The sequence below is a fragment of the Eublepharis macularius genome, chromosome 7, assembly GCF_028583425.1.
Source record: "Eublepharis macularius isolate TG4126 chromosome 7, MPM_Emac_v1.0, whole genome shotgun sequence".
Taxonomy (NCBI): Eukaryota; Metazoa; Chordata; class Lepidosauria; order Squamata; family Eublepharidae; genus Eublepharis; species Eublepharis macularius.
This window is the reverse complement of record NC_072796.1, coordinates 140875812-140902507: the sequence shown is the minus strand read 5'-3', so window position 1 is coordinate 140902507 and position 26696 is coordinate 140875812. Positions and strand designations below refer to the sequence as shown.

General features: G+C 46.7%; 1 protein-coding gene across 1 annotated transcript in view; it reads right to left on the bottom strand.

Moving 5' to 3' along the window:
• The window catches only part of RHPN1 (rhophilin Rho GTPase binding protein 1), a 49629-nt gene that overhangs the window by 6711 nt on the left and 16222 nt on the right, over positions 1-26696 (bottom strand). Inside the window, exons 3-11 of the mRNA XM_054985097.1 lie at positions 22664-22779; positions 14401-14529; positions 11168-11243; positions 9856-9933; positions 8711-8835; positions 7161-7327; positions 4854-5041; positions 4577-4733; positions 287-406 (exon numbers count right to left, since the gene is read on the bottom strand). Coding sequence (XP_054841072.1) covers positions 287-406; positions 4577-4733; positions 4854-5041; positions 7161-7327; positions 8711-8835; positions 9856-9933; positions 11168-11243; positions 14401-14529; positions 22664-22779 — 1156 coding nt within the window. The remainder of the gene's footprint in view (positions 1-286; positions 407-4576; positions 4734-4853; positions 5042-7160; positions 7328-8710; positions 8836-9855; positions 9934-11167; positions 11244-14400; positions 14530-22663; positions 22780-26696) is intronic.

The window sequence follows — 26696 nt, the reverse complement described above, 5'->3', positions numbered from 1 at the left end:
TCTGACCGGCAGCAGCTCTCCGGGGTCTCAGGTGGAGGTCTTTCTACATTGCTTACCTGGTCATAGAATCATAGGGTTGGAAGGGATCTCCAGGGTCATCTAGTCCAACCCCCTGCACAATGCAGGAAATTCACAACTACTTCCCCCCACCGCACCCCAGTGACCCCTGCTCCATGCCCCAAAGATGGCGAAACGCTGTCAGAATCCCTAGCCGAACTGGCCTGGGGAAAATGGCCTCCTGACCCCAAGGTGCCGATTGGGCTTTCCAGTGCAGTATAGCACGTACCCAGTTTCCTTCGCTCTTCCCGGTCCTGCAAGAGCTGGCAAAGGGCTGGCCCCTCTGGCACGCTGACGTGGAACTGGAGGAAGGCCTTTTCATGGTCTGCGAGATCCACATCAGACGCAGCTGCAGAAAAACACGTCAAGTAAATGCTTGCTTAGGGGACGGGATGGACGGTGGCCAAACACAGCGGAGAGAGCCTGTGTCCTCTCTGTCCCAGGGCAGGTATTTTCAGGGGAACGAGAGAGCCTTCACAGAGATCCTAAACAGTGTTGCACCCTTCTGAGGGCCAAGCTACAAGCGACAACGGCCAGGGATCCATCCCTGACCACTAACACCATTTTAAAAGCAATTGCAATTCTTTAAAAATTGCTGCAGGGCCTCGATCCAGATCGTGTATGTGGCGTAGCAGCTCCAGGAGCTCTTCCTCCCCACCCCACCCCCGGCCTTTTCAGGTGCTGAAACGGCAATTGGGGAGCTGCTTTGGCACGTGGAAAGGCCGGGGTGGGCAAACAAGAGCTCACGGGGCTGCTACACCGCACACAGATTGGGACCCTGTGGCAATTTTTACAGAATTGCAACTGCTTTTAGAATGGCGTTGCTGGCCACAGGTGGATCCATGGCTGCTCTCACTTGTAGTTTGGGCCCAAGACCATTAAAGTCAATGGCATTAGGAGGGTCTCCGGGGTCATCTAGTCCAACCCCCCTGCACAATGCAGGAAATTCACAACTACCCCCCCCCCACACACACGCATCCAGTGCCCCCTGCTCCATGCCCAGAAGATGGCAAAACACCATCAGGATCCCCAGCCAAAATAGTCTGGGGAAAATTGCTCCTTGACCCCAAGGTGGCAATTGGCATTACTCTAAGCATGTAATAAGGGGCCACAAGAACTAAGCACTGGTGTAGCCCTTCCTGCCCTCCCTCTCATGATCTGCCCAGGCTCACAGAATCAGCATTGCTGTCAAATGGCCATCTAGCCTCTGCTTTAAAACCTCCAATGACGCAAAGCCCTGTAAAGATGCTATCCTGCCGTCAGTAATGTACGTGTTACATCTCACCCACTTCACTGAGGTTGCAACCTGAGTGTGACAGGAAGGACTGCAGCTTTGGTAACAATTTCTACAAGCACGTCCATCACTTGAGAACTGCCTAAACGGAAATGCATGGTGTGAGAGTAAAGGAACATGGAGCAAGCTGGAAGCAAGCTCTGTGGCGTTACTTTCACACGTGCAATTTTCCTCCTGACGCTGCAGCGACCAAGTGGCCACGCACGCGGCAATACTGCGTGAAATCAAGGTTTCCCACAGAATCGCACATTTGGTGTGGAATTCAGACTCTTGAAACTCAGTTTTCATTATAGGCTGTTACAAATTTTGCAGCAGATGTGTCTGACTGTCAAACCGACTGCATTCAATCAAATGGAGGCTAATTACCGGATCTGTTTGTTCATTTTACCAGCCAGTGGCTCAAATGCTTGACAAATGGGTTTGCGCTGGGCTTTTACAAAACTCCACAGGCAGGAAAACCCTGCAAATCTAAAACAGATCAGCAGCTGTTAATGTCCCTAAGGACTACTTAAACGAACACCAAATAGAGGGATTGTTTTTTTTAAAATAACCATGACATTTATTTGAGACCAACTGCTATGATTTAACTATGTAAACAATTGCCTGCCAAGCACAGCAGTGGTACGGAGTGCGGGGAGGGCAGAACTCCACTGTGTAAGAATGCGCATATGCTAAAAAATGTGCTGTACACCACCAGTGAAACAATCTGCTTCAACAGCCCTGAATGGACTAACAGTCTGTTGGACATGAGTTTTAATGCTGTGCAGCTCTCTGCTCGTCTCCCGCAAGTTCCTAGTTCCTGCAATCCTATTCTCACCCGTAGCTCTTTCATTTATCTGCTTCCCTTCCTTGTAAGTGCAGAGAAAGAGGCTTACACAGACCCTATAACTGGATTTCTGAACCGGTTTGGAAACATTACATACTCAGACCCTGCTTTGCACCCTAATTTATTTTATTTATTATATTTATAATCTGCTCTCCCCACAAGTGGGCTCAGAGCAGAGCACAACGTAATAGTATACATACGAATAAAAACAATTGCAGCAGATACAATCGTATTTAACGTCAATGCAGTGCACACTGCACATCCTCATATTCTAAATATCAGGGCTCGTGGGTCAGGGAAGCCATCCGCCTGATGACAAAGTGGGAGGGCACATCCCCCCACCCCCCACTGGTGGGAGGCCAGTTGGAGAAATCGCTCGCCTCAACCCCCATAGGCCTGGTGGAACATCTCTGCCTTACAAGTCCAGCGGAACGACAATAGGTCCCGCCGAATCCGGGTCTTTAAAGAGAAGAGAGTTCCACCAGTGAGTGCCCTGGCTGAAAAAGCCCTGGTCGAGGCAAGACGAATCTCCATGGAGCCAGGGATCACCAGCAGCTGACTGAAGCATTGTCTGGGCAACATAGGGTGAGAGATGTTCCCGCAGGTATGTTGGTCCCAGTCCACGAAGGGCCTTAAAGGTTGAGACCAAAACCGTAAACCTGATCCGGAATTCTACCAGGAGTCAATGCAGCTGGCATAGAACCGATGTAATGTGCATCTGGAACACAAGAATATAAAAAGCTCCATGCTGAATTAGTCCAAATAAGTCCCGCTTTTTACAGCAGCCAGCCACATGCTTCTGAGATGGAACGAGATCACCGGTATTCCTTCTAAGGAGGAATGCCTCGGAACAAGGACGTTCCATTTAGCACTCCTGGCTAATAGGTGTTGATTGACCTCATCTGCCCCCATTAGTTTGTCTACACTCTCTACCTTTGAAGCCAGCTAAGCCTTCTTGGGGCAGGTAGTTCTACACTCCTCATCTGCCTTCCCGGGACCCCTTACAAGACAACAGTGGCTAACCAGTGAGATACAGGATAATTTAATGGTTAGAGTGTCAGACTAGAATCAGTGAGGCCCAGGTTCAAATCCCCACTCTGCCTTGGAACCTCACTCGGTGACCTTGGGCCAGTCACATACTACCTCACAGGGTTGTTGTAAGGATAAAATAGAAATGAAAGCCGCTCTGGGTCCCCAATGAGTAGAAAAGTGGGACTAAAATGAAGTAAATAATAATCATCCCCCCCCCCTTTGAAGAAAGTGTAGGATCACACAGCAAATCTAAAAATAATAATCGGCACCACAAATGTAACTAATGGGAGGATTTTACTTTCTTTAAACTACCAGGCATAGGTCATTAAAAAAAAAAAGGATTAAAACCAGAGAGCGGGGAAGGCGGCACCTGCCCACTCTTCAGCGGGCCTCTGAGCTGCGGCTTGGACGCGGCCTCACTGGACTTGGTCCCAGCTGCCGTGAAGCTGCAGAAAAGAGGGGGAGGAAGCCCTGGCCTTGGTCACCAGCCAGAGATCACAGGGCCGAGGGAGAGTTGGAGCGCTTCTGTTCAGGACGGGAAGAGCAGCCGAGCCCAACTGGATGTGAATCTGGCCCGAATAATCCATCTTCCACTTCTTTTCCTGTTTTAGAGCTTGCATGGTGCAGTGGTTAAGAGTGTCTCCGTAGGATCTGGGAGACCCAGGTTCGAATCTCCACTCTGCCATGGAAGTTCTCTGTGTGACCTTGAGCCAGTCACACCCACTCAGCCAAACCTACCTCATAGGGTTTTTATGAGGGTAAAATCGAGGAAGGGAACGTGTTATAAGCCACTTTGGTCCCCCATTGGGGAGAAAGGTGGGTTATAAATGAAGTAAAGAGCAGCAGGACTCTAATCGGGAGAGCCAGGTTTGATTCCCCACTCCTCCGCTGGAAGCCAGCTGGGCCAGTCACAGCTCTCTCAGAGCTCTCTCAGCCTCACCCACCTCACAGGGTGTTTTGTTGTGGGGATAATAATAACACACTTTGTAAACTGCTCTGAGTGGGTGTTAAGTTGTCCTGAAGGGCAGTATATAAATCAAATGTTGTTGTTGTTGTTAATTTAGCACGGGAGCCATTGGGCAGTGGCTTCTGGCTTGGGGAGGCGAACTGGGGAGGCTGGCTTTAAATATAACAAATAAATAATGTAGGTGTCCGTTAGGTGGATGCGGTGGAGTCAGGTGTCCTTGGGAGTGGACGTATGAAGCTGCGTTATACTGACCGCTAAGCCCATCCAGCCCAGAACCATCTGCTAAGACCTTCAGTGGCTTGCCAAGGACCGGGCCCTGCTACTGGAGACTGAATGCAAAGCCGGTCCTTGCCCCCAAAGCCGGAGCCCCGCTTGCATGTCGGAGTGCCAGGGTACTCACGCGGGCAGTCGCAAAGGGCAATGGCGGCGTAGTAGTGCGAGAGGGCCTTGAAGTGCTCCGACTTGACAAGCACCATGGTGGTCCACGAGAACGGGACGTAGTCCTTCACGTGGGGCTGAGCCATGGTCTGATACACCAAAGAGTAAACCTCGTCCACCTGGGGGAACGGAGGAGAGAAAAGGGCTGCGAATGAGCAGGAGCGGCCGGCGGTCCGGCCCCAAAGGCCACGGCTCCGCTTCCACCTCCCGCCCCTCCGCCTGCGCATGGACCTCGTTACCCTCGCTGCTTCCTGCGCGAGCTGCAGGCAGGTGAGGAAGTCGCTCTGGGCTGGGAGCAGAAGGACCTTCTCAAAGACGCACTCCTGCACTTGGGCGATCATCAGCCGCACGAGCATGTTCAAGGAGGCCGTGCTCATGTCCAGGCTGGGGGCGTTGGAGAAGTTCTCCTTCAGGTAGTTAAAGGCTCCTGCAAGAGAGACGGGATGAGACAGGCCTACGGGGATGGAGCAACCCGTCTGCTAAGTACTCCCAGGAGTTGGGCCCCCAGCTCTGGTCTAACACCCATGGGTGTCCGGACAAGAAGATGGCACCCCTCTTTCTCCATGCCTTGAACATCACATGGATTCTCACGATGCTGCCTTATATTGCATCAGACCCTTTGGTCCATCAAGGTCTGTATTTTCTGAGCAGAAAGTTCAGACTGGCAACAGCTCTCCAGGGTCTTAGGTGGAGGTCTTCCCCGTCACCTCCTGACTCGTCCTGCCAGGGACCGAACCTGTGACCTTGTGCATGCAGAAGCCAAACCCACTCCTTTAACACCACAAAGCTTTGTGCAGCTGACCACTGCACGGCCTCCTTACTAAATGTCAGGCGAGCAGCAGGCATTTCTCTACAGGCAGGCTAATTGAGGATGCTCCTCCCTGCAGAAGAACGTCCCTGCAGGTTAGGCGCTTTGGCTGATCTTAGGCAAACAGTTCCACAATGTTGGGGCCACAGCTGAGAGAGCGTTGCCCCGTCTCTACCCCGCATGGAACCAGAAAGGGCTGTAACCCTTGTTACATAGATTGCATGATCTTTGGTAACGGCATCTGAACCCAGCTGGAAGCATTATTCCAAACTTACAAGTCATGGAAACCCATATGGGCTGCCCCGATCTCTTTGAGCAAGCACAAGTATTTTGAGTATGATACTCATTTATGTTTTTAAATGGATGTAACGGTTACTAACTGTAATTCCTCAAACAGACAGGAACCAATAAAGCACGTCCACAAGAACATGCAAGAGAGAACGTGGGTTCTGTGAGCTCTGCCCAAACCCTGTTTTCACTCAACCTCTGCTTCACCCGCACGCTTCCCTTCCTATCTATGGTTTATCTTTGATCTGCCTAAAGGTCCAACTACATGCACAGTTCTCTCCAATCAGAACTAACTAAAGATTGGTCAAAACAAGGGCATAAAAAGAGAGGAAATCAGATGTGACTCACAAAAGCACATACTGAAATTTTTGTTATTCTTTAAGGTGCCGCTAGATTTGGGTTTTATTTTGCCGTAACAAACAGGGCTGCCCCCCTTTGTAATAAAAGAACCCTGCTGGGTCACATCAAAGGCCCGTGTGACCCAGGATTCTGGTTTCTAGCAGTGATCAATCAAGAATTTCCAGGAAGCCCGCAAGCAAAGGTATTTCACTCTCGTTATTTCTCCTACAGCATCTGCTATTCAAAGCTACGCTGCCGCTGAACATGACAATTCTATTGAGCAAAAATGGCTAACAGCCATTACTGACTCTCTCCTACATACATTCGTATAATTCCCTTTTAGAGACACTGACACTAATGGCCAAAGGGTTACCAACCTCCAGGTGGGGTAGAGAGATCTCCCAGAATTACAACTAATCTCCAGACCACACAAACTAGTTCTCCTGGAAGAAATGGATAATTCGGAGGGTGGGATCTGTGGCATTATACCCCACTGAGGTCTTTCCCCTTCTCAAACTCTGCCCCTCCCAAAACTCTGCCCCAGGTCTCCAGGAATTTCCCAACCTGGAGTTGGCAACCCTAAGTTGCCATCATCATATCCTTTGGCAGTGAGTCCCACAAGTTAATGGTGCATTGTGTGAAGAAGAAATTTCTTGAGTCTGCCACACATCTATTTTATTAGGAGATGCCAAGAGCCAGTTTGGTGTCGTGGTTAGAGTGTTGGATTAGGATCTGGGAGGCTCGAGTTCAAATCCCCTCTCTGCCACGGAAGCTCGTGGGGTGACGTTGTGCCAGTCACAGACTCAGCCTAGCCTACCTCACAGGGTTATTGCGAGGATAAAATGGAGGAGAGGAGAATGATGTAAGCTGCTTTGGGTCCTCACTGGAGAGAAAGAAGGAATATAAATGAAGTAAAAATATATTTGGGGGGGGTGGGGATAAAAGGAGGAAAAAAATTCTCTCAATCCACTTTCTTCATCCCATCCATTGCTGCTGTGTTTGGGAGACAGAAGTCACCGAAGCTGATTCTTAAGACTAAATCGATGAGACCGAATGCAGGTTGTATATACACCTATAACAACGTTGCATTTGTCTCGCTTGACTGACTTACCAGATGCCTTCTGGAATGCCTCAATGGCGCAGTCGACCCCTTGCAAGGTGGTACGATCCTGGCGTGCTCCAATCTGAGTGTGCAGCGCTCCGATATTGAAGAGAACGCTCCCCTTCTCAAAGGCCAGCGCTCGCTGGTGCGAAGGAACTCCAGTTAGCGAGTCGTACCTGTCGAGAGCGTCACACAAAGTATAGCAAAATTTTAAGTCAGTCCCCTCCTTTCTTCATGCAGAGAAGATATGGGGTGGGTGGGAAACAGATGTTAACTCTCTCAGCTGTCAAAATGAAACTGCCGATATACTTCACAATGAGAGAGAATAAGAGCCAAGCTACAAGAGACGAATTACACAAGGAGGAGCACGTGAAGGGAGTCGCAGTGTTAGCCGGGATGCTGATTTTTAAAAGAGATCGGAAGGCTTTGTCAATTTCCCCTCACTACAGAGCCAGGGAGATCCCTGCTCAGAGGGTTTGTTAATTTCCTCTTTGCCTCTGGAAGGCTCTGTCAGTTTCACCTCCCCTTCTAGGAGGCAAAGAGGAAATTAACCTTCTGAGCAGCATCTCCCTGGCTCTGTAGAGAGGGGAAATTGACAAAGCCCTCCGATCTCTTTTAAAACTCAGCTTCCCGGCTAACATTGCGATTCCCTTCACGTGTGCATCCTCGTGTAATTCGTCCCTTGCAGCTTGGCTCTTTGATAAATACAGCAGCACTGACCTCATCTTGCATGTTTTTAAAAAAATGTCGTCACGCTTGATTCTTTCTAAGGAGGGAGAGGAGCATGTGTTGAACGCCTGTGTCAGGGAGAAAGAGCTGACTGATGGTCCCGGGTTCTATTTCTGCACCTCAATGAAAAACAATGCCCGGGGAGGGGCAGCCGCAGGGCTATCACATGCAAGATTCCAGTCCAGTAAGGCATTAAAGAACAATAAGATTTCCAGGGTATAAGCTTTCGAGACTCCAAGATTATATGCTGGGAATCTGGTCGGTCTTTAAGGTGGACTCAAACGTTGCCGTTCTACTGCAGACCAACAAGGCTACCCACCTGAAACTCAGCTATCACCAGGAAGTGACTGTGGGGTTTGGGAGGGGACGGGAACATTCGCTCAGGCAGTGCAAAAATCTCTAGCGACGTAGCAGCATGGATTTTCTGCAACAATCCAGAGGCACCTACGAACCCACATACAAGTTCCACTAGTAGCAGCATTTTCCTCCAAACCTCCTACATCAGAACAAAGCATCTTGCACTGGAAGAAGCGCCACTGCTGGGTGGGGCTCGTGTCGTTTTCTGAGTTAGACCGATTGGCTCTGTCTGTCTGGTCTACTCTGCCTGGCTGTTGTAGAGATTCTCTAGCCTGCTACACAAGAACCATTTTTAACGGGACCCTTCTGCATGCAACATGCACAGACTGGATTTTCCGGTGCAGGGTTTGGGATGCATTCTTAGCAAACCAAAGTGTCGGCAAAGCTGTCTTTGGAAGCCCGGATAGGTCTTGTTTCCATCCAGAGAAATAGATACGCTCCATCTCGTAGTGAGAATAAGGCAGCCGACTAACCAGTGGAAGAACACGCCCAGGTTCTTATTGGGTGGGAAGAAACGGTTGTCGAGAAAGTAAAGTTGACTGTAATATTCTCTCAGCAGCTCCAGGCCTGCCTCGTTTCGGCTGGGAGTCCGCATGGCCTGTTTGGAGAGAGAAAGAGGGGGCCGAGGAAGGCAAGAGACAGAGAGAGAGCATTCAGACATGGATGAGAAAGAGCCACACAGTCAAAAATTAAGCTTGCCAGCTCCAGATTGGGAAATTCCTGGAGATTTGGGGAGACAGCAGGGTTTGGGGAGGGGAGAGACCTCAACAGGACATAATGCCATAGAGTCCACCCTCCAAAGCAGCTATTTTCTCCAGGGGAACTGATCTCTGTGGCCAGGAGATCAGTTGTAATTCCGGGAGATCTCCAGCCACCACCTGGAGGCTGGCAACCCTAGTCAAAATGCCTCCTCCTTGGTATGCTTCCTGGGCATAGACGGTGGCTGCAGAAATTGGGCTTGGGCAAGGAAAAGCGCCGTGAAGGTCTGTAAAGGTGGGGTGGTGACACAAGCAGAGCTTAGTTCCAGCCTTCTTCCCATGGTGTCTCAGCTGAAAATGGGCAGGGGATTCTGGGCCACAGTGCCCCCCCCCTCACCGTGGCATGATCTCCGTCCCACTTTCGTGCATGGATGGTGGAGAAAAATGGGAGGAGGAGAGCAGCAGAGCAAGAGTGGGTGTATGCAGAAATGCGCCCCCCCCCAGCCTGCTGCTGTAGAGGGGGGGGGAAGCTTTTGCAGCCCCAACCCTAGTAAGAATCCACTCCATGCATCCAACAAAGTAGGCTCAAAGTCCATGCCCCCTTCCAGTGAAATAAAAATTCACAAGTTTTTAAGGTGCCGCAAAATTCCCATTTATTTTTTTCTGCAACAGACGAACACAGCTGCCTCTCTGAAACAGCGTTGTTATTACCAATATTATTTTTAATCATTAATATTTATAACAATGCTAGGCAGCATTTGTATGATGCATGCTTAAGCTATGAGGGAGGGAAGAGGAGATACAAATGCATGCATGGTGTGGAGGGACTTGTGGAAACATGCCAGCGTGTTCCATCAGTGCAAGGAAGAACCAACTTTCTGAGCACTTCCGTTTCCTTCGAAGGAAAAAAGTTCACTCACCTGCCGCAACTCCACAAACTCTTTGATCTCTGCCTCGTATAAAGCGCCATCCTCACCATAGTGGTCCCCAATCATCTCCTAGGAGTGCAGAAATGAGGAGGGGGGAGGGAGGGGGTCTCAGATGCTTTGCTAATGAATTAGGGACTGTAGACTACACCATTATGTTGCCTTACATATTATCAGTTGTTTTAAATATGTACTCCTATGTACTACCGGTGCTTTATGTTTGCTTTATGTTGTCTAATGTCAGTCCTAGAATTGATTATGTTTTGTTTCAGTATTTTTTCTGCTCTGTATTGGATTCTTGCTAACACATACCCTTGCATTCATAGGGACAGCGGGTGGCTTGTTAGCAAAGCCTCATTTACCACAGGGGAAGCAAAGGACTTGCAACGTAAGGCTGCCAACTGGTCCAGGGAAACAGCCAGAGATGGTAAACCTAACAGTGCTTTGGCATTCCTCCTGGCCTAGGAGTCTTTACTTGTGTCTGCTGTAGCTTAGAGGTTAAGTGGCTGGGCTGTGAATCAGCCCTCTGCTGGTTCGACTCCCATTCCTGCTGTGAGTTCAGCAGGTGGCTTTAGGTAAGCCACCCCTCTCAACCCAGCTCCCAATCCGTATTGTGGGGATAATAATGACACTGACTTCATTCACCGCTCTGAGTGTGGCACTAATCTGTCCAGAAGGGTGGTATATAAGCACACTTAATTATTAGTATATTTTAAAACACTGTTTTAAAACTGTGCTTTTAATTTACTACACTGAATGTGCTTCACTAAAGTCCAGCCAGGGTATAAATGTTTCAGATAATAAGTTAACAAGTACACAAATAAATCAAGTTCAACAAAGGAGATTTTGCACAATATAGGGAGATGGGTCTTATGTGCCCATCCTGCTAGGAGCAAGAGACACTTCCAGATGACACACAGCACCGCCTCATACCAGAGGCCCTCTGCGCCTCTTGCACCAGGGAAGGTTGTGTGCGCTAGAGAAAAGCACCATCGTTCCACTAATATACCAGGCAGGATCAAACCCACTGGATTTCTAGGCAGTCAGAGGGCTGGCAAAGAAAAAGCAAGTGGGCAGTAGTGGGTCATGCGTGTAACCTCGAAACTGGCAGAAAACCACAGTGAAAAACAAAACTTGGTTCCCGTGAACTTTATGCAATCCCTACGCACCTGTGAATGCACCTCCATGTGCAAAACAGTATCTGGGCATGACAAGAAATTCTGTGAAGACTTGTGTGACTACCTCCGCCGTGCCTCTTGTCAGAAGGGCGCATCGTCCCACACTCCATTCAGCAGAAGGCTCTTACCTTTAATGGTCCCGCTAGATCCAGTTCCTTCGTCTCCTTTAGCCCCAGCGGGATCATCGGCACACTAATGGAGTCACTGAAAGAAATGAACAGGGGAGATCTTGGAGCCAAAGCTGCCGTTTCCAGTCCGTCTTCGTCTGAATCTTCCAGGTGGACAAACGAGCGCCCCTGCACGTTTTTATGTTCCAAGCTACTTCAGCTCTCTCTCCGTACACACCTTTCCTCTGTAACCTGCAGGTAAGCATGTCTACAAATCCAACTCCCATTTCTTCTGTCTCAGGTGAGCTGCCCGTCTTCAAAGTAAAATTCCAGGTTCTCTGCAAATGTGTCTCAATTCAAGCTTCGTTGGGTGTCTTACATATTTTCTTTAAAAAACATCCTTTTCTATAAAACCCAAAGGCTGTCCTGGGAAGGAGCGTGTGTGTGTTTTCGATATCACACCCACCAGACAATCAGTGTATTTGGTTCTAGTAAAGAGGCATTATGTGATTTTCATTCTGGGAATTTTTCCACGGACCAACATGGCTGGCTACTGATGACCTTTCTCAAATCAACTTGCTGTGACTCAAGGAAATTGGCAACCTTGCTGGCCTGCTATGGGGGTAGGAGTGGCAGAAGGGATTATAGGAAGAACTTTTATAGGGTTAACTGCTGTCTTCCGCAATAATCTCCTCCTTTCTGTGCAAAGTTGCTTTCTGTCATTTGCACATGCTCAGATGAATTTTCCTTTTGGAAATGAAACCCTGACACCGGAGATGTGTTCCAGGGCTGTCTTGGCTGCAGGAGCACCGTGTAGTTTTTGATCACCGAATCCTAGGGTTGGGAAGGGTCTTAGAGATCATCTAGTCCAACCCCCTGCTTAATACAGGAAGCCCATGGTTAGAGCATCCTCAAGTACTGGCTGCTCAGCCTCTGCTTGAAGATTTTCAGTAAGTGCCCCCCCCAAGCCCCCAGCCCTTGAATCTGCTGTCAAACTCCTCTTACTGTTAGGCAAACTTTGAGTCCAGTAGCACCTTAGAGACCAACGAGATGTCCAGAATGTGAGCTTTCGAGATTTTCGAGCTTCGACTCTCGAAAGCTCACACCCTGGAAATCTCGTTGGTCTCTAAGGTGCTACTGGGCTCGCCTTGCTCTTCTACTGCAGTCCAACACGGCTACTCAACTGAACCGACTCTTAGGAAGTTTCTTCTCATGCACAGCCAAAATACGCCCTCCTGTAACTTCAGCCCATTAAGTCTAATCTTGTCCTCAAGGAGCAGCAAAGAATATGTGAGGAATGACAACCATTCTGGTATTTGAAGAACACAACCAGATCCTCCCCTTCTCCATTCCCTTCAACCTTTCCTCAAATAAACACACGTAGTTTGCCTTTTGCTGAGTCAGCCCCTTGGCCTATCAACGTCAGTGTTTTCTACTCTGACTGGCAGCTGTTCCCCAGGGTCTCAGCTGGAGGCCATTCATATCCCCTTGTCTTCCAAACCTGTTTGGTTGCCCTCCATCACACTTGTATAGCGCTCATGAAAAAGGGGCACCATTCGGAACCAGCAGTCCAAGAAAGGAGGAGGAAACACATTTCTTAGAAATGGAGCTGGAAGGGACCACTAAGGGTCATCTAGTCCAACCCCCCACACAATGCAGGGAATTGACAGCCACCTCCTCCCGCCCCGCCCCCAGTGACTGCTGCTCTATGCCCCCAGAGGAAAGCTTGCAGGAACCCCAGCCGATCTGGCCTGGAGGACAATTCCTTCCTGACCCCAAAGTGGTGATTGGCATTACCCTGATCATGTACGAAAGGGGCACGAGAGCCCAGCACCCGCTCTTCCCTTCATGCCCTCCCTCGCCTGATCTTGCAAACCACATTGTTTGATTTCTCATTGTGTGTGTCTGGCAGTGAGAGACGCACGGGGAGGTTAGAGTGTGCACATTCAAGCCTCTTACACAATGCCATTATCAGATTATGCAGCGAGAGCCTTTTATTAAACCAAAGAGGTCAGGTTAGCTATTTAGAAAATGCCAGGTGCTTGTGAGAAATAAGAAAGGAGTGGAGGGAGAAGTGCCTTTTAAGAGCCAGTCATGTTCTCATCTGTTTGTTCTTGCAGGGCGCTAAGTAAACAGCTTAGCCGGAGGACTGGGAATGGGGAAAGAAGGTTTTCCCCTGGAATAAACGTTCTAGAGCATCTGGAAGGTGCTTCATAACCACAATCTAAGATTTTCCAATCTATTCCAAGCACAACAGAAACTAACAGGGACATCTTTATTTTAGCTCCAGTGCATAGCAAAGCCTTTGCCCTGCCGCTGGCTTGGTCTTTTTAAACTACCCTTCCCGGCTAATGTTGCATCTTCTGACACGTGTTCTTCACATGTCAGATGTCTGGTGTAGAGACTCTCAGTGAGTGAGCAAGGCACACTCTCCCAAGGAGAGATGCCCAGAAGGCAGGGGCCACTGCAGAGAAGACCCGGCATCAAACTTCCCTCATTCAAGCCTCTACAAATGAGAGATTCCACTACAGATTGCAGGACGCATATGAAAACTTTGGGGAAGCTGCACTCCTTCAGGCATGCCAAAATCTGACTCATATTGGTTTTAAATCATTCTTTAATCACTGGGTTGGTTTTGGTATGGTTTCATTTACTGCTGCGTTTATAAAGGTTGCATATCAACATAATGGGCCAGACTGAAAGCTGTCCTTCCATTCTTGGAGGCACCTTCCGTCAGAAGGAGATTCCTTCCTAGGCAGCAGAAGCCTTCAGCCAGCAGCTTCAACTTCACAGATGGAGGAAGAGATCCAAGAACTTGCTGCATGCGCAGACATCAGGTTGTGAGAAACTGGGGCGATTCTAACCCCCGAGCTCTTGCTTGCGGGGACAGTTTCAGCCATTCGGAAGCACTTCAAGTCTTCCCAGCAATAGGCTTGGTAGGCAAGCTTGAATGCTTGAAACTGCAACAGCCCTGTAAGGTAGGTCAATACCGTTTCCCCGCTTTTGCAGACAGGAAGATGGAGGCTGTGAGATATTGGCTTTACTGAAGACCACCAAGTGAGTTTAGGGCTTTGAGGCAGAGATTCCCAAGCTTGCTTGCGGCCTCACAAAGTTTTTTTTGAAAGGATTAAACGGCACAGAGGGAACCGTGTACACTGTGCTGAGTTCTTGGAAGAAGGGTGGAAACCCAGAGACTCCCTGGACCCACCCTAACTGCCTCCCTCTCCCAGCCAAGCAACCGACACGCCCCATACCTGTCATTTTGGTAGGCTCCCATGCAGCTGTTGAGCTCCTCCAACTCTTCCTTTAGAAGCTGCAGGTTCGAATTGACGTAACTGAGCTCCAAAGCAACCGTTTCCTTTACTTTGTGGTTACTGGTGGCCCTGAAATCAGAATAAAAAGGAGGGGGAAATCTTGTCACATTTGCACCCCCATTTTTTCTCCAGGGAGCTCAGGGCCAGCTGTGGCTCTCTGTGGGGCGCTCCTGCCTCTCCAGCCCCACAGATCATAGAATGGTAGAATTATAGGGTTGGAAGGGACCGCCAGGGTCATCTAGTCTGACCCCCAGCACAATGCAGGAAATTCACAACTACCCCCCCCACACACACACACACAGTGACCCCTGCTCCATGCCCAGAAGCAGGACTGGGAATGTCAGAACATCTTCCACGATTCTCTATCCATGGGCTTCTGCTTATACAAGACTTTTTGCATGTTGCAATTTAAAGGAAAGTGAAAAATTATACGGACCACAAAGATTTGTTTGTAAAACATATGTGCAGTATATGATTGTACTGTGTATTTTTGTTGTGTATAATTGAGAATTGCATACTTGAACACATTGCACTTTGCACATTGCACTTTTATATGATTAGAAATATATTTATATTTGCAATAGTGGTTTCCTGGCATTGTGTGTTTTCCATGCCCAGAATATGGCAAAACAGCATCAGGATCCCTAGCCAAACTGGCATGGCGAAAATTGCTTCCTTGCCCCAAAGTGACAATCGGCCTTACCCTGGGCATGTAAGAAGGAGTCACAAGAACTAAGCACTGATATGACCCTTCCTGCCCTCTCATGATCTTTTTTTCCCATATGCTTTTTATTAATTTTAAGTAAGAATACATACACATAAACAAAAAACCACAGGGGGGTATCAAGAAAGATAATATAAAACAAAATTACATACTTATGTATTATATTCATTTTCCATCTCTACAATTCCTTCCTCTTTATAAGTTCTATTCAATATTCTAGACCTAGTTCTCCTGTAAGACGACTCTGCTTCGTTCTAGCAAACATTTTCTCTTTCCTTTCTATTTTTTCCTTCCCATTCTCTTTTCCTTTCTTTTTTCCTTCCTCCTTCTCTATCCCTTTCCCCTCCTCCTCTTTCTTCCCCTCCCCTCCCTTCTCTCCCTCTCTTTCCTTCTTTATTTATTTTCTCTGTTCCTATACTCATACCATATATTTAAATTCTCATTCCATATTTTGCTTCGACCCATTCATGGAAGGTGTCCATCTTTTCTGCAAATCACGTCTGCTTTGTTCTTTTATCAATTCCGTTAAAACGTCCATCTCTGCTGTTTTCTAAGACTTTTTCTATCCGTTCTCCTTTCGTTGGTACATCTGTCTTCTTCCAATATCTCTGCCCTCTCATGATCTGCCCAGGTTCACAGAATCAGCGTTGCTGTCAAATGGCCATCTAGCCTCTGCTTAAAAACCTCCAAAGAAGGAGAGCCCCCCACCTCCCGAGGAAGCCTGTGCCACTGAGGGACCGCTCTAACTTGTCAGGAAGTTCTTCTTAATGTTTAGCAGGAAGCTCTTTTGATTTAATTTCAACCTGTTGGTTCTTGTACAACCTTCTGGGACAACAGAAAGCAACTCCGCACCATCCTCTATATGGCAGCCCTTCAAGTACTTGAAGATGCTGGACCTTGACAGCATGGGAAAGAATTACACGCATCTCCATCTTCAGCTTCCATGGGATTCAAAAGTGGGGGGGGGAGAGAATCTCACTGTCCAAATAACAGCACAAACAAAACAGCCAGAGGAAGCATGGACTTGACGCAGTCTGCAGGTGATAACAGCCCGTTGGCTTCCTGCCGCTGCGCTGAAATGTTGCTCCAGTTGTCCGCTCTGCTCTGCCTTTTCTTGTTTTTGTTTCAGTTTGTTTGTTTGAACAGATAAGAGTAGCTACCCTGGACAGCTGCCTTGCCAAAGCGCATGGTGCGCAATGTCATGCTTGCCTCTCCCTCTGGGGTGGGAAAGATGGGAGGGCCGGACAAAACAAAATTCGTATGAGAAGAGGGAAGGGTCTCCTTTTGATTTAACAGGCAACTTTTGCTGGGACACCATCTTTGTAGCACTTTTTAGCAAGTCTAACCAAAGGAAATTTAACAGTGTGTGAGCTTTTTAAGTTCGCCAGAAACCTTAAATCACACTGGTTGTTGTTGTTGTTGTTGTTGTTGTTGATAATAATAATAATAAGTGTTTTAAAAGAGAAAGAAACATTTCTCAGGACCTGGTAGTGAAACCTGGGAACTCTGTTTCAGAATGAGGCAAGCTTCAAGTTAGAGTCAGCTCTTCTAGAGGCAATAAAACAATTCCACTCCACAGGCATTAATAAATTCCAGCAATTGCCTCTAATTACTCTATTACTGGCTTCACATCCTGGGAAATTTCTCTCTCTCTCTTTAAGTATTTTAAAAGACGTATAACATCTAACCTCATGAAAGAGTCCTGTGATGTCTAAGTTCACACAATTGTGTGTGTCCTTTGGATGGTTCTCATGAAAGGTCTTATGGATATTGTGTTCTGATGTTTTTTGTGGATTTTGCTGTGGGACTCCACACGGCTGCTAATCGCTTCTTTTAGCTTTTGCTGAGTCAGAGAGAGAAGTCGGGGCAGCCTGGGATGGGGTGTTTCGTTCTAGAGACATTCACCCTGGTGTAGGGGCTAGAATACCGGATCAGAACATGGAAGACCTGGGTCCAAATTTCCACTTAGCCATGCCTGTGGCTGTGTGACCTTTGCCCGGTTGCTCTCTCTCAGCTCACCCTACCCCATAGGATACTTGTGAGGGTAGATTGAGGAAAGGACAGCAGAGCCTGTTTATTTATTTATTCAATTTACACAATGAAAGATCGGTTAACGAAGATGATGGAACTGGCTGAGATGGCAAAGCTTACTTCACTGATTAGAAAGAAGTCAATAAGTTCGTTTGTTGGTGAATGGAGACCCTTCATAGACTATTTATATGAAATAGACAACAACTATTTAATGATTTCTGGATTAAGGGATTTTGACGTGAGAAAAAAGAGAACTGTTAATCATTAGGAAAAGTGTAGGTTTGACATGGTACGAATATTTGTTTGGGAGAAAATTGGAAACTTTTTAGTTTAGAGCAGGGGTGGGCAATTGTTTTAGCTCGGGGGCCACTTTGTGGGAGTGGAGGTTAGTGGAGGGCCGCACCTTTTAAAATGATTGCATTCATTAGTTAACTTTGCCTTTCAGAAAAGGTATAAATTGTATCATAAAAATCAATAAATATAAATTAAATAAAATAGTGGTAGTTTTATTCAATTTATTTATTGTGCTAATTTCATATCATCTATAGCTGCAAATCTCGGTTCAAGGCGGATTTTTCTGACTGTCTTGGCCGGCCACAAAAAACTCTGTAGCGGGCCGCATGTGGCCCGCGGGCCGCAATTTGCCCACCCCTGGTTTAGAGTGTTTGGTTTTGTTGTTTTCTTTTCCTGTATTATATAGGTTTTTGTACGTTGATTGGCTTTTTTTGTTTTTATTTGTTTTATTAGAATTATAGAATCACAGGTTTGGATTCTGGTCTGGGGTCATCTAGTTCAACCCCCTGCACAATGCAAGAAATTCACAACTACTTCCCCTTCACCCATACACACCCAGTGGCCCTTGCTCCATGTCCAGAAAATGGCAAATCACCGTGAAGATCCGTAGCCAAACTGGCCTGGGGAAAATTGCTACCTGACTCCAAGGTGGAGGTCGGCACTACCCTGGGCATGTAAGAAGGGGCCATGAGAACTAAGCACTGGTGTAACCCTTCCTGCCGTCCCTCTCATGATCTGCCCAGGTTCACAGAATCAGCATTGCTGTCAGGTGGCCATCTGGCCTCTGCTTCAAAACCTCCAAAGGTTTGTGTAATTGTAGTTTTGTATATGTGTAATAGTGTATGTGTAACTGTAGTTTTCTTAGGTTTGTTTTTAATGATATAAAAACTTTTAATAAAAAGGAAATGATGAAAAAAATAATAATAAAGGAAAGGAGAGCCATGTGTGCCACTCTGAACTTCTTGGAGGGTAAAAATGCAATGCATAGATAGACAGAACCATGGCTGCAGCTGAAGCACGTTGCTGAAGGCAGAAAGGGAGCTTGCAAAGATGCAAGAAGCAGAGAAAATTCTGAGAAAACAATGGCAGGAATTTCCTTCTGGACTGTATTACTGCAAGAGTGCTGGTGGTTGGGTGTCCTATGATAAAAGAGTCCTTCCTTTAAAAAAAAATCCCCCCTCCTTGCACACAGAAAACTAACATGTCTGGGAGAAGTCCGGGTTAGAACCCGCAGTCTGCAAAGCAGGAAGACTGGCTGGCCAACTTCAGTGCAATTGTGCGTGAGATTGGGAATGAGAGTTGATCCGTTTTGGATGTGCCTGCACCTGGAGGAGAATTGGCTCAGTGACCCAAGAGGTCCTTTGCAATTACCACAGCATCCCAGTGTTTTGCTTTCGAGGTGCTCCGCAAAATTGGCTGGGCGACTCCCTTGCGCTCTTCCAAATTCTAATGGGGCAGCACATTCTCTCCCCGCCCTCTCCTGCTCCTTTCTCACAATACGTCAGCTTTTTAATTGCTGACCAAAGAAAGGGAGAAGAGACTCTTTTCGTCTGGCAGGACTCTCTGGGCGCTGAGCTTGGCTTTCGGAAGCCGCTTCCCAGCTGACCTGGCACAATTTCATCAGAGAAACAAAGCCGTAGACGCTGATTGTCTCTGGAAAGTGCCCTGTCTGTGGCTGCCCAACTGATGCCTGGGGATGGAGAGTTGGGTGGGTGACCCAGAGAGAAAAATGATGATCTCTCTCTCTTTTAAACCTGGAAAGTTTTGTATTAGACGAGAGAGAGAGAGAGAGAGAGAGAGAGAGAGAGAGAGAGAGAGAGAGAGAGAGAGAGAGAGAGAGAGAGAGAATTGTTCATAACAAGCAAAACATACACAACTAGTCAAAGTTAATGCACACAGAGTAACTGCAACAGCAGTGTCTCTGGAACACAGGAGCTGTCCTTTCACCCTCACCCAAATCAGGCTAGTTACCAGTATCTTGTCTGATCATATTCTCAACGGGAAACCGAAGCTCTCCTGCTCAGTGTCCCAGGACAGACACAAAGGGGGACCTTTGGTTAACCTCCCCTGAATTAAGAGATCTGTCACCACAAAGCTCTGGCATCGCGCCCTGGCTCCATTCTCCAGACCTGCCCCTTCTCAGTACGTAATGTTACACTGCTCAGTCTGCCAGGCGAGAAACCTTTGTTGGCTTTGCAGAATTTGGTTTCCTGCCCTGGCAAAGATAGAGCCAACAGACTGGTGGAGAAGAGGCAAGGGAAGTGCTGTCCTTGCTTAAAGACAGACCCCTAACCTTCACCAGCAAGGTGGGGGGGGTGTCACCCAGCAGCTATCCAGGCCCACGGACCCTGGTGCAAACCTTGTCTTCATAGCCGCTCAAATGATACCATCCCAACACCCAGCAACATCAGCCACACCATTAAAAACCCCTTCACCTGCACACCCTTGTAACGTGGTATGTGCCATTGTTGAGTTTGCAATTCCCGTCCGCCATTCCCCTTGGCTGAACTATAAGCTTCGAGTGATAAATTGAAACAGAACATGAAAATGCTCAGAAACAAGCAAGGTTGCATTTCAACATCTCGTCATTCCAGATTTAAAAGCTACGATATTCCTGCAGGAGTTTCAAAGGAGCATGAACCTGCTGAGTTCAGGCGGTAATGCAGAGACTTATAATCAGGAAGAGACAGCTCACTATGAAAAGTAACGGTACTCCTAACAGTATTTGTATGCTGTTCATCTTAGATTCCCAATTCACTAAAATTTGGGAGTACATAAGAAGAGCACCAATAATAGGGATTCAATAAGATTCAAGGTTTTGGTATTAACCTATAAAGCCCTATGTGGACTGGGACCAGTGTATCTGCAAGACTGCCTCTTCCCGTATGGGCCCCAGAGGATGCTCCGATCAAGGGATAAACGACTATTGGTGGTCCCTGGCCCCAGGGCGGCCTGCCTAGCCTCAACCAGAGCCAGGGCCTTCTCGGTCCTGGCTCCAACCTGGTGGAACTCTCTGTCTAACAAGACCAGGGCTGGCAGGACTTATCTTTCCGCTGGGCCTGTAAGACAGAGACGTTAGCTGGGGCTGAGCTGGGCCTCCAGCAGCCAAATAGAGGAGATTGGATCGCTCCCTGCTAGAGGTATCCACCATCCAGCTTTTAAGTGGTAGTTTTAGGTGGTAGACTGACTGCCTCCGACTGGCTGATTGCTGCTATCTTGTTCTCTTTTAAATATTTATATTGAATTGGTTGCTACTGTTATTTCAAACTGTTTTAAAGTGTACGTTTTATTGTAACGTTTTTATTGAATGTAATCTGCCCTGAGCCTGCCTGTACAGGGAGGGCGGAAAGCGGGGGGAGCGGAAAGAAAGTCGAAAGGAAATAATAAATAAATAAATAAAAGGTTAAGGCCATCCCGACATTGCCTCTTAGCGCTCGTTTTCAGAGGTTTATTGCATCTACATGCTAGTAGCCGCTGACAGATCTATCCTCTACAAAACCTGTTCTCCACAAGTAGTCCACTCCCTCTCAAGATAATCTGCTTTTTACTCTATCTCCACTTTTCACCTGCTCTTTGTAGTGAAACACACCCATGTCTTGAAATGCTGCGCCTTTTGACCCATTTTTGTAATAACTCCCCCACCCAACCTACCCTTCTGTGGTTTGCACTTCGTGTGGATGTATTTATACATTTCTGCCCACTCCACATACCCCTTGATGAATCTGAAAAGGTGGGCTCTGGCTCATCGAAATTCGATACAATAAAAATTGTTTAGCTTTTCTTGTATCAAGCAGTTTTGGTTTCTTCCGGTTAGGTCATCAGGAACTAGTGCTGTTTGCACTGAACACTCTTCCATTCCTGGTTGCTTCTCAGAGTTGGCGGGCCAGCAAGGGAGAGCTACACAACTTCCATTGTACATTACATTGGATTCTTCTCACATTACAGGTGCTGATTTTCTGCTTTTCACACCCCATCTCTATCCAGCTAATTAGAGTATTATTATATCTTACACCCTCACTTTAAAAACCGCCCCCACTTTCTGGCTGGATAAAACCCTACATACTTTCACTTCTGAATGTATCTAAAGAAGGGAGCTTTGTCTCTCGGAAGTTCACACCATGGAAATCTAGTTGGTCTTTAAGGTGCCACTGGACCCGAATCTTGCTCTTCTTGACTTTCTGTTATTCCACACAGCTCCCTGCAAGCTGTACTGCATGTTAGGACCTCAGATGAAAACAGTGGAAGTCTGGATTTTTAAACCTGAACAACTGGTTTGATGACAAAATCCTTCACCTGTCAAAAATGCAAATTGAGCCACAAAAATAAAAGAGACTCCCAACATTTGATTCACTTTGGCAGCAAAAGTTCTCTTCAACCACCCAAGCCTCATCCTCTGTGCCCTTCTGTCTCCACGGCCTGACCCCCTCTCATTTGTCAACCTCTGACCTTACTTAAACCCGTCCCCTCAGTCTTATCTATGGGGATTTATAACCAGTCTGTTTAGGGGATGAATCACTTGCACTTTCTATGAATCACTTAACACAATCATGGCACTTGGTTAGTATTACATAGAAAAGAGTCCAGTAACACCTTTAAGACTAGCCAACTTTACTGTAGTGTAAGCTTTCGAGAACCACAGCTTTCTTCGTCAGATGCATCTGACAAAGAGAGCTGTGGTTCTCGAAAGCTTATGCTACAATAAGTTGGTTAGTCTTAAAGGTGCTACTGGACTCTTTACTATTTTGCGACTACAGACTAACACAGCTAACTCCTCTGGATCTATGTTAATACATGTTTCCCTTTAAGCTTTCTACGCACAACATTTGCACCAACCTATCTTGGTAGAGAACTTTCCTTGATGGAGTATTAAAATTTTTTAAACCATATTTATGTCATGGCACCATATTTGTACAGTTTATTAATCCAGAAGTCTGTTAGAATTGGACAGATCAGTTAATCATGAAGGTATCACAGGAGTCTCCTTTTTGTAGTTTCAACTGCACTGGATATTGTTTGGATTTTGGAGAGGTATCAAATTAAGACATGATGAACTATAACTTTCCTGAAAAGAGACAGTGAGCATCTAGCCCTCAAGGTCTTGGAGGCAAAGAATGAAAACATGGACCAGCCTGCTGGAGGCAGGTCCCACCTCACCTGAAGAGATTTTCGGCACCGGCTCGCATCCTCATCTCTTTGTTGATCTGCTGGTTAATCCGTGCACGGCGGTGTTGCAACTTGCTACGCTGTGTTTGAATCAAAGGGTCGCAGCCCTGGAAGAGAAGAACCCAGTTTTAAAAACAATATTTAGATCTGATATTCACCCACTTTTTTCAAGCCTGTAATTTTAAGGACCCGAACTTTGCTTTTAAAAAAACAAGTCAAAGCAAGGAATTTCCAGGATGGTGAATTCTGTTCTGGATATGCAATTTTCTTCAGCAGAATCCACACCGACAACTCCGTATCACTTACAACTGGATGCATCACAAGGGGGAAAACCCACATAGGGTCCTGCTCTAAGATTTACAGTGGCTGCTTCCACACACGTTGGATAATCCACTTCCAATACGCTTTAGTGAACATTTGTAACTGCTTTTCCATGTGTGGAACAAAAAACCCACTTTGAAAGGATTGCTAAAATGCATCGAAAGTGCATTATTCAATGTGTGTGGAAATGGCCAGTATAAATATACACACACACACACACACACACACACACACACACACACAGCACGCACGCACGCACGCACGCACGCACGCACGCACGCACGCACACACACACACACACAAAAAACAGAATTCCTTATGCTGGCAGAAGGCAATCTCTGCCTGGGCTCAAGTCTCTACAATCAGTGAAACGGAACCTTTATATTCAATCCCCTAGTTAGTTACAACAGACTAACCCGGCCAGCCCTTGGGAATTTCAAAGGCAGCACATTGGCAGCTTTATTTATGTTATTTATTGTTTGCTTTTCTTACTCAAGGCAGATTACACAGCGTAGGTCAATCAATAAGCAATGTAACGTCAAATACAAATAGTTATCTGTAGTTTTGGAAAAAGTTATATAAAAAATGCAAAATAAAAAGTTTAAAAAAATATAGCATGACTTCCAAATGTTGCTGCGTCAGAGAGGGGCTGCATTAAAGTAACAAACAACACTTCATACTCACGTGGCCCCTTCCTAAAATATTCTTAAGGATCTTACCTCTAAATTGCAGCTATACTTACAGGTTATAAGAATATGACGGCTTTCACACACACAATAGATAATGCACTTTTAATGCACATTAGCAAGTGTTTGCAAGTGGACTGCTAACATGCTTTATTTTTATTTTTATTTTATTCAATTTTTAGCCCACTCTCCCCGTGAATGGGCGTAGGACAAGTTACATCAAAAATCAATACAATTTAAAATCACAATAAAATCAACAATCATAATGCCTATAAAATATACATTCTGCATAATGGCCATAAAATATACATCCTTAACATCCACCCCTGTTTATAGTAAACAGAGGGGAAGAAAAGGACGGGGCAACATTTGAGTTGGACTCATTCATATGGGGGGCCAAGATGACAGCGCAGACCCCTCCCGACAGGAGACTGGTGCAATTTCCAACATGTGTGCATTATCCAACATGTGTGAAAGCAGCCATGGTTCATTAGGAAAATATTCTAAATTATAAATGAAAACATTTTAGAAACAATTTCAGCCTTAAGAATAATAGATGCCAGTAACCCAATATCAGAAAATTTACTCAAAAAGAAATTCCTAATTAATTGTTTGAGAAAGAAGGTAGTTTCCTTTTTTTATTCCAGAGATGAGGGCCATTTGAAAAAAAAATTCTGCTCACGCCCTCATCAGACTTTGGCACCTGATAAACAGGTACAGCAGGTTTTTCGAACATCTCAAAAACCTGCAAATCAGTTTCATCACAGGTTTTTTAAAAAATCCTTCCATTCTTCTAGTGCCTGGAATAGGCCAGACTAGCCCAAGCTTGTTAGAGCTCGGAAGTTAAAGCCGTGTCAGTCAGGGTTAGTACCTTGATGAGAAACTACCAAGAAATACTAACTTTGCAATTCAGAGGAAGGCAATGACAAAACTATAACTACTCCTCTCTTTTCTTGAAAAACCCATGAGGGGTAACCATAAGATCATAAGCTGGTTATGACTTGAGGGCTATTATTCCAGCGATCTAAACTGTCTGTTAGGGCTTTCAGTGCTGCAATCCTATGCACAATGACTTGGCAGCAATTCCCTTTGAACTTCAAAAGCCTTACCTCTAAATAAACATGCATAAGAATTGGGTTGTAATATTCCACATGCATTGAGAAAAGATTTTTTAAGCAGCCCCACAAAAGGAGAAGGCTGGGTGACTCAAGACTGGCCGCAAAAGCAAAACACGTAACAAAAGCACTACCCACTAGGGGGAAAAAGACTTATTGTCCTGGAAACTATTCCAATAAACGATGAAAAGGAGTTCTTCGGATTCCCAGAGAACCATACAAAGAGTTCTTTGAAAGAGGTGGGTGAGTCAGAGACCCCCAAGTGCCCCTGGATGATACAAAAAAGGGCCCAGTTTGCTTAGACAAAAATGAAGGGGCTGCCCCCAATAACTGCGACACAATCCATGCAAACAAGTCTAAATTTGGGGGCGGGGGGGAAAGGGTCGATTGGATACAACTGAATTGTACTCTGGTTAAGAACTAAGGCAATGCTTGCCAATTCCAAGCCAGAAGAAGAGACAGAGCTGGGCTTCAAGGTCGTTCTTTCCCCTCAAACTCTCAGTGGCGGCTATAGAACTACTGCCACCACCTGAGAATGGTGGAGAGTGCCGTCAAGTCATAGCTGACTTATGGCGACCCCTGGTGGGGTTTGCATGGCAAGAGACTAAGAGAGGTGATTTGCCATTGCCTGCCTCTGCAACCCTGCTCTTTGTTGGGGGTCTCCCATCCAATTACTAACCAAGGCCGACCCTGCTTAGCTTCTGAGATCTGACGAGATCAGGCTACTTAGGCAATATGTAACTCATTGCCCAGTTCTACGGATTCAAAATTTGTGGAAATTTTACATTTCCGCTAGTGGAGCCATTCCATTCCATAGAGTCAGAGCAACTACAGAAAACAACCTAGGATGGGCCACTAAAGATTGGTAAACTTAAATGGGAGGGTGCAAAGAGAGAGGGTTGCCAACTACAGTTTGGCAAACTCCTGGAGATCTGGGAGTGAAGGCGGGGGGGGGGGGCAGAGTCTGGGGAGGGCAGGGAGCTCCCTGCAGGGATGTAATTCTGTACAGTCCACTCTCTGAAACTGCCATTTTCTTTGGAGGGGCTGAAATCAGTTGTAATTCTGGAAGATCTCCAAGTAAACCCTGGAGATTGACCAACCTAGCTGGAGAACTGAAGCTGCCACACATGCTCATATTCAGGGCTTTTTTTCAGCTGGAACGCGGGGGAATGGAGTTCCGGAACCTCTTGAAAATGGTCACATGGCTGGTGGCCCCGCCCCCTGATCTCCAGACAGAGGGGAGTTGAGATTGACCTGAGCGGCGCGGAGGGCGATCTCAACTCCCCTCTGTCTGGAGATCAGGGGACGGGGCCACCGGCCATGTGACCATTTTCTCCGAGGGCAACCCACTGAGTTCCGCCACCTTTTTTCCCAGAAAAAAAGCCCTGCTCATACTGGGGGGGGGGGGGAGAGTTTCCTTTAGACAAACAATCTCCCATGTCAAGAAGGCTTTTAAAGGTTAAAACCAGCACCTGAAATTGATCCTGGAAGCAAAAATTATCCCAGAAACAATACAGTAGCTGTAAAATACGTGCCTTACACTGAAAGCGATTCGTTTCGCACGCTTTGCAATGCTCAGGAACGAGGCAATCCTTCAGCAATTGGCCTGTGATCCATGATCCACTTTTGCCTACCCACATCTCAGCACATGCCTCCTCCAACACATGCTTCCCACATAGCCCTGTTCCCTTGCCCTCACTTCTGCCAACTGAACTGGAAACACCAAAGTGAAGAGGCATCTTATACCAGTATGCACACACAAGACGTCTGGCTCTCTTTTTTCTTGACTTTGGTGTGTTATCCCACCGTTCAACTTCCCAGTTCACAAAAAATTCCCCCACTTCACATTTGCCAGGGATATTTCTTTCTAGGGGCATCAAGGATGGTTACATGTCAAGGCAA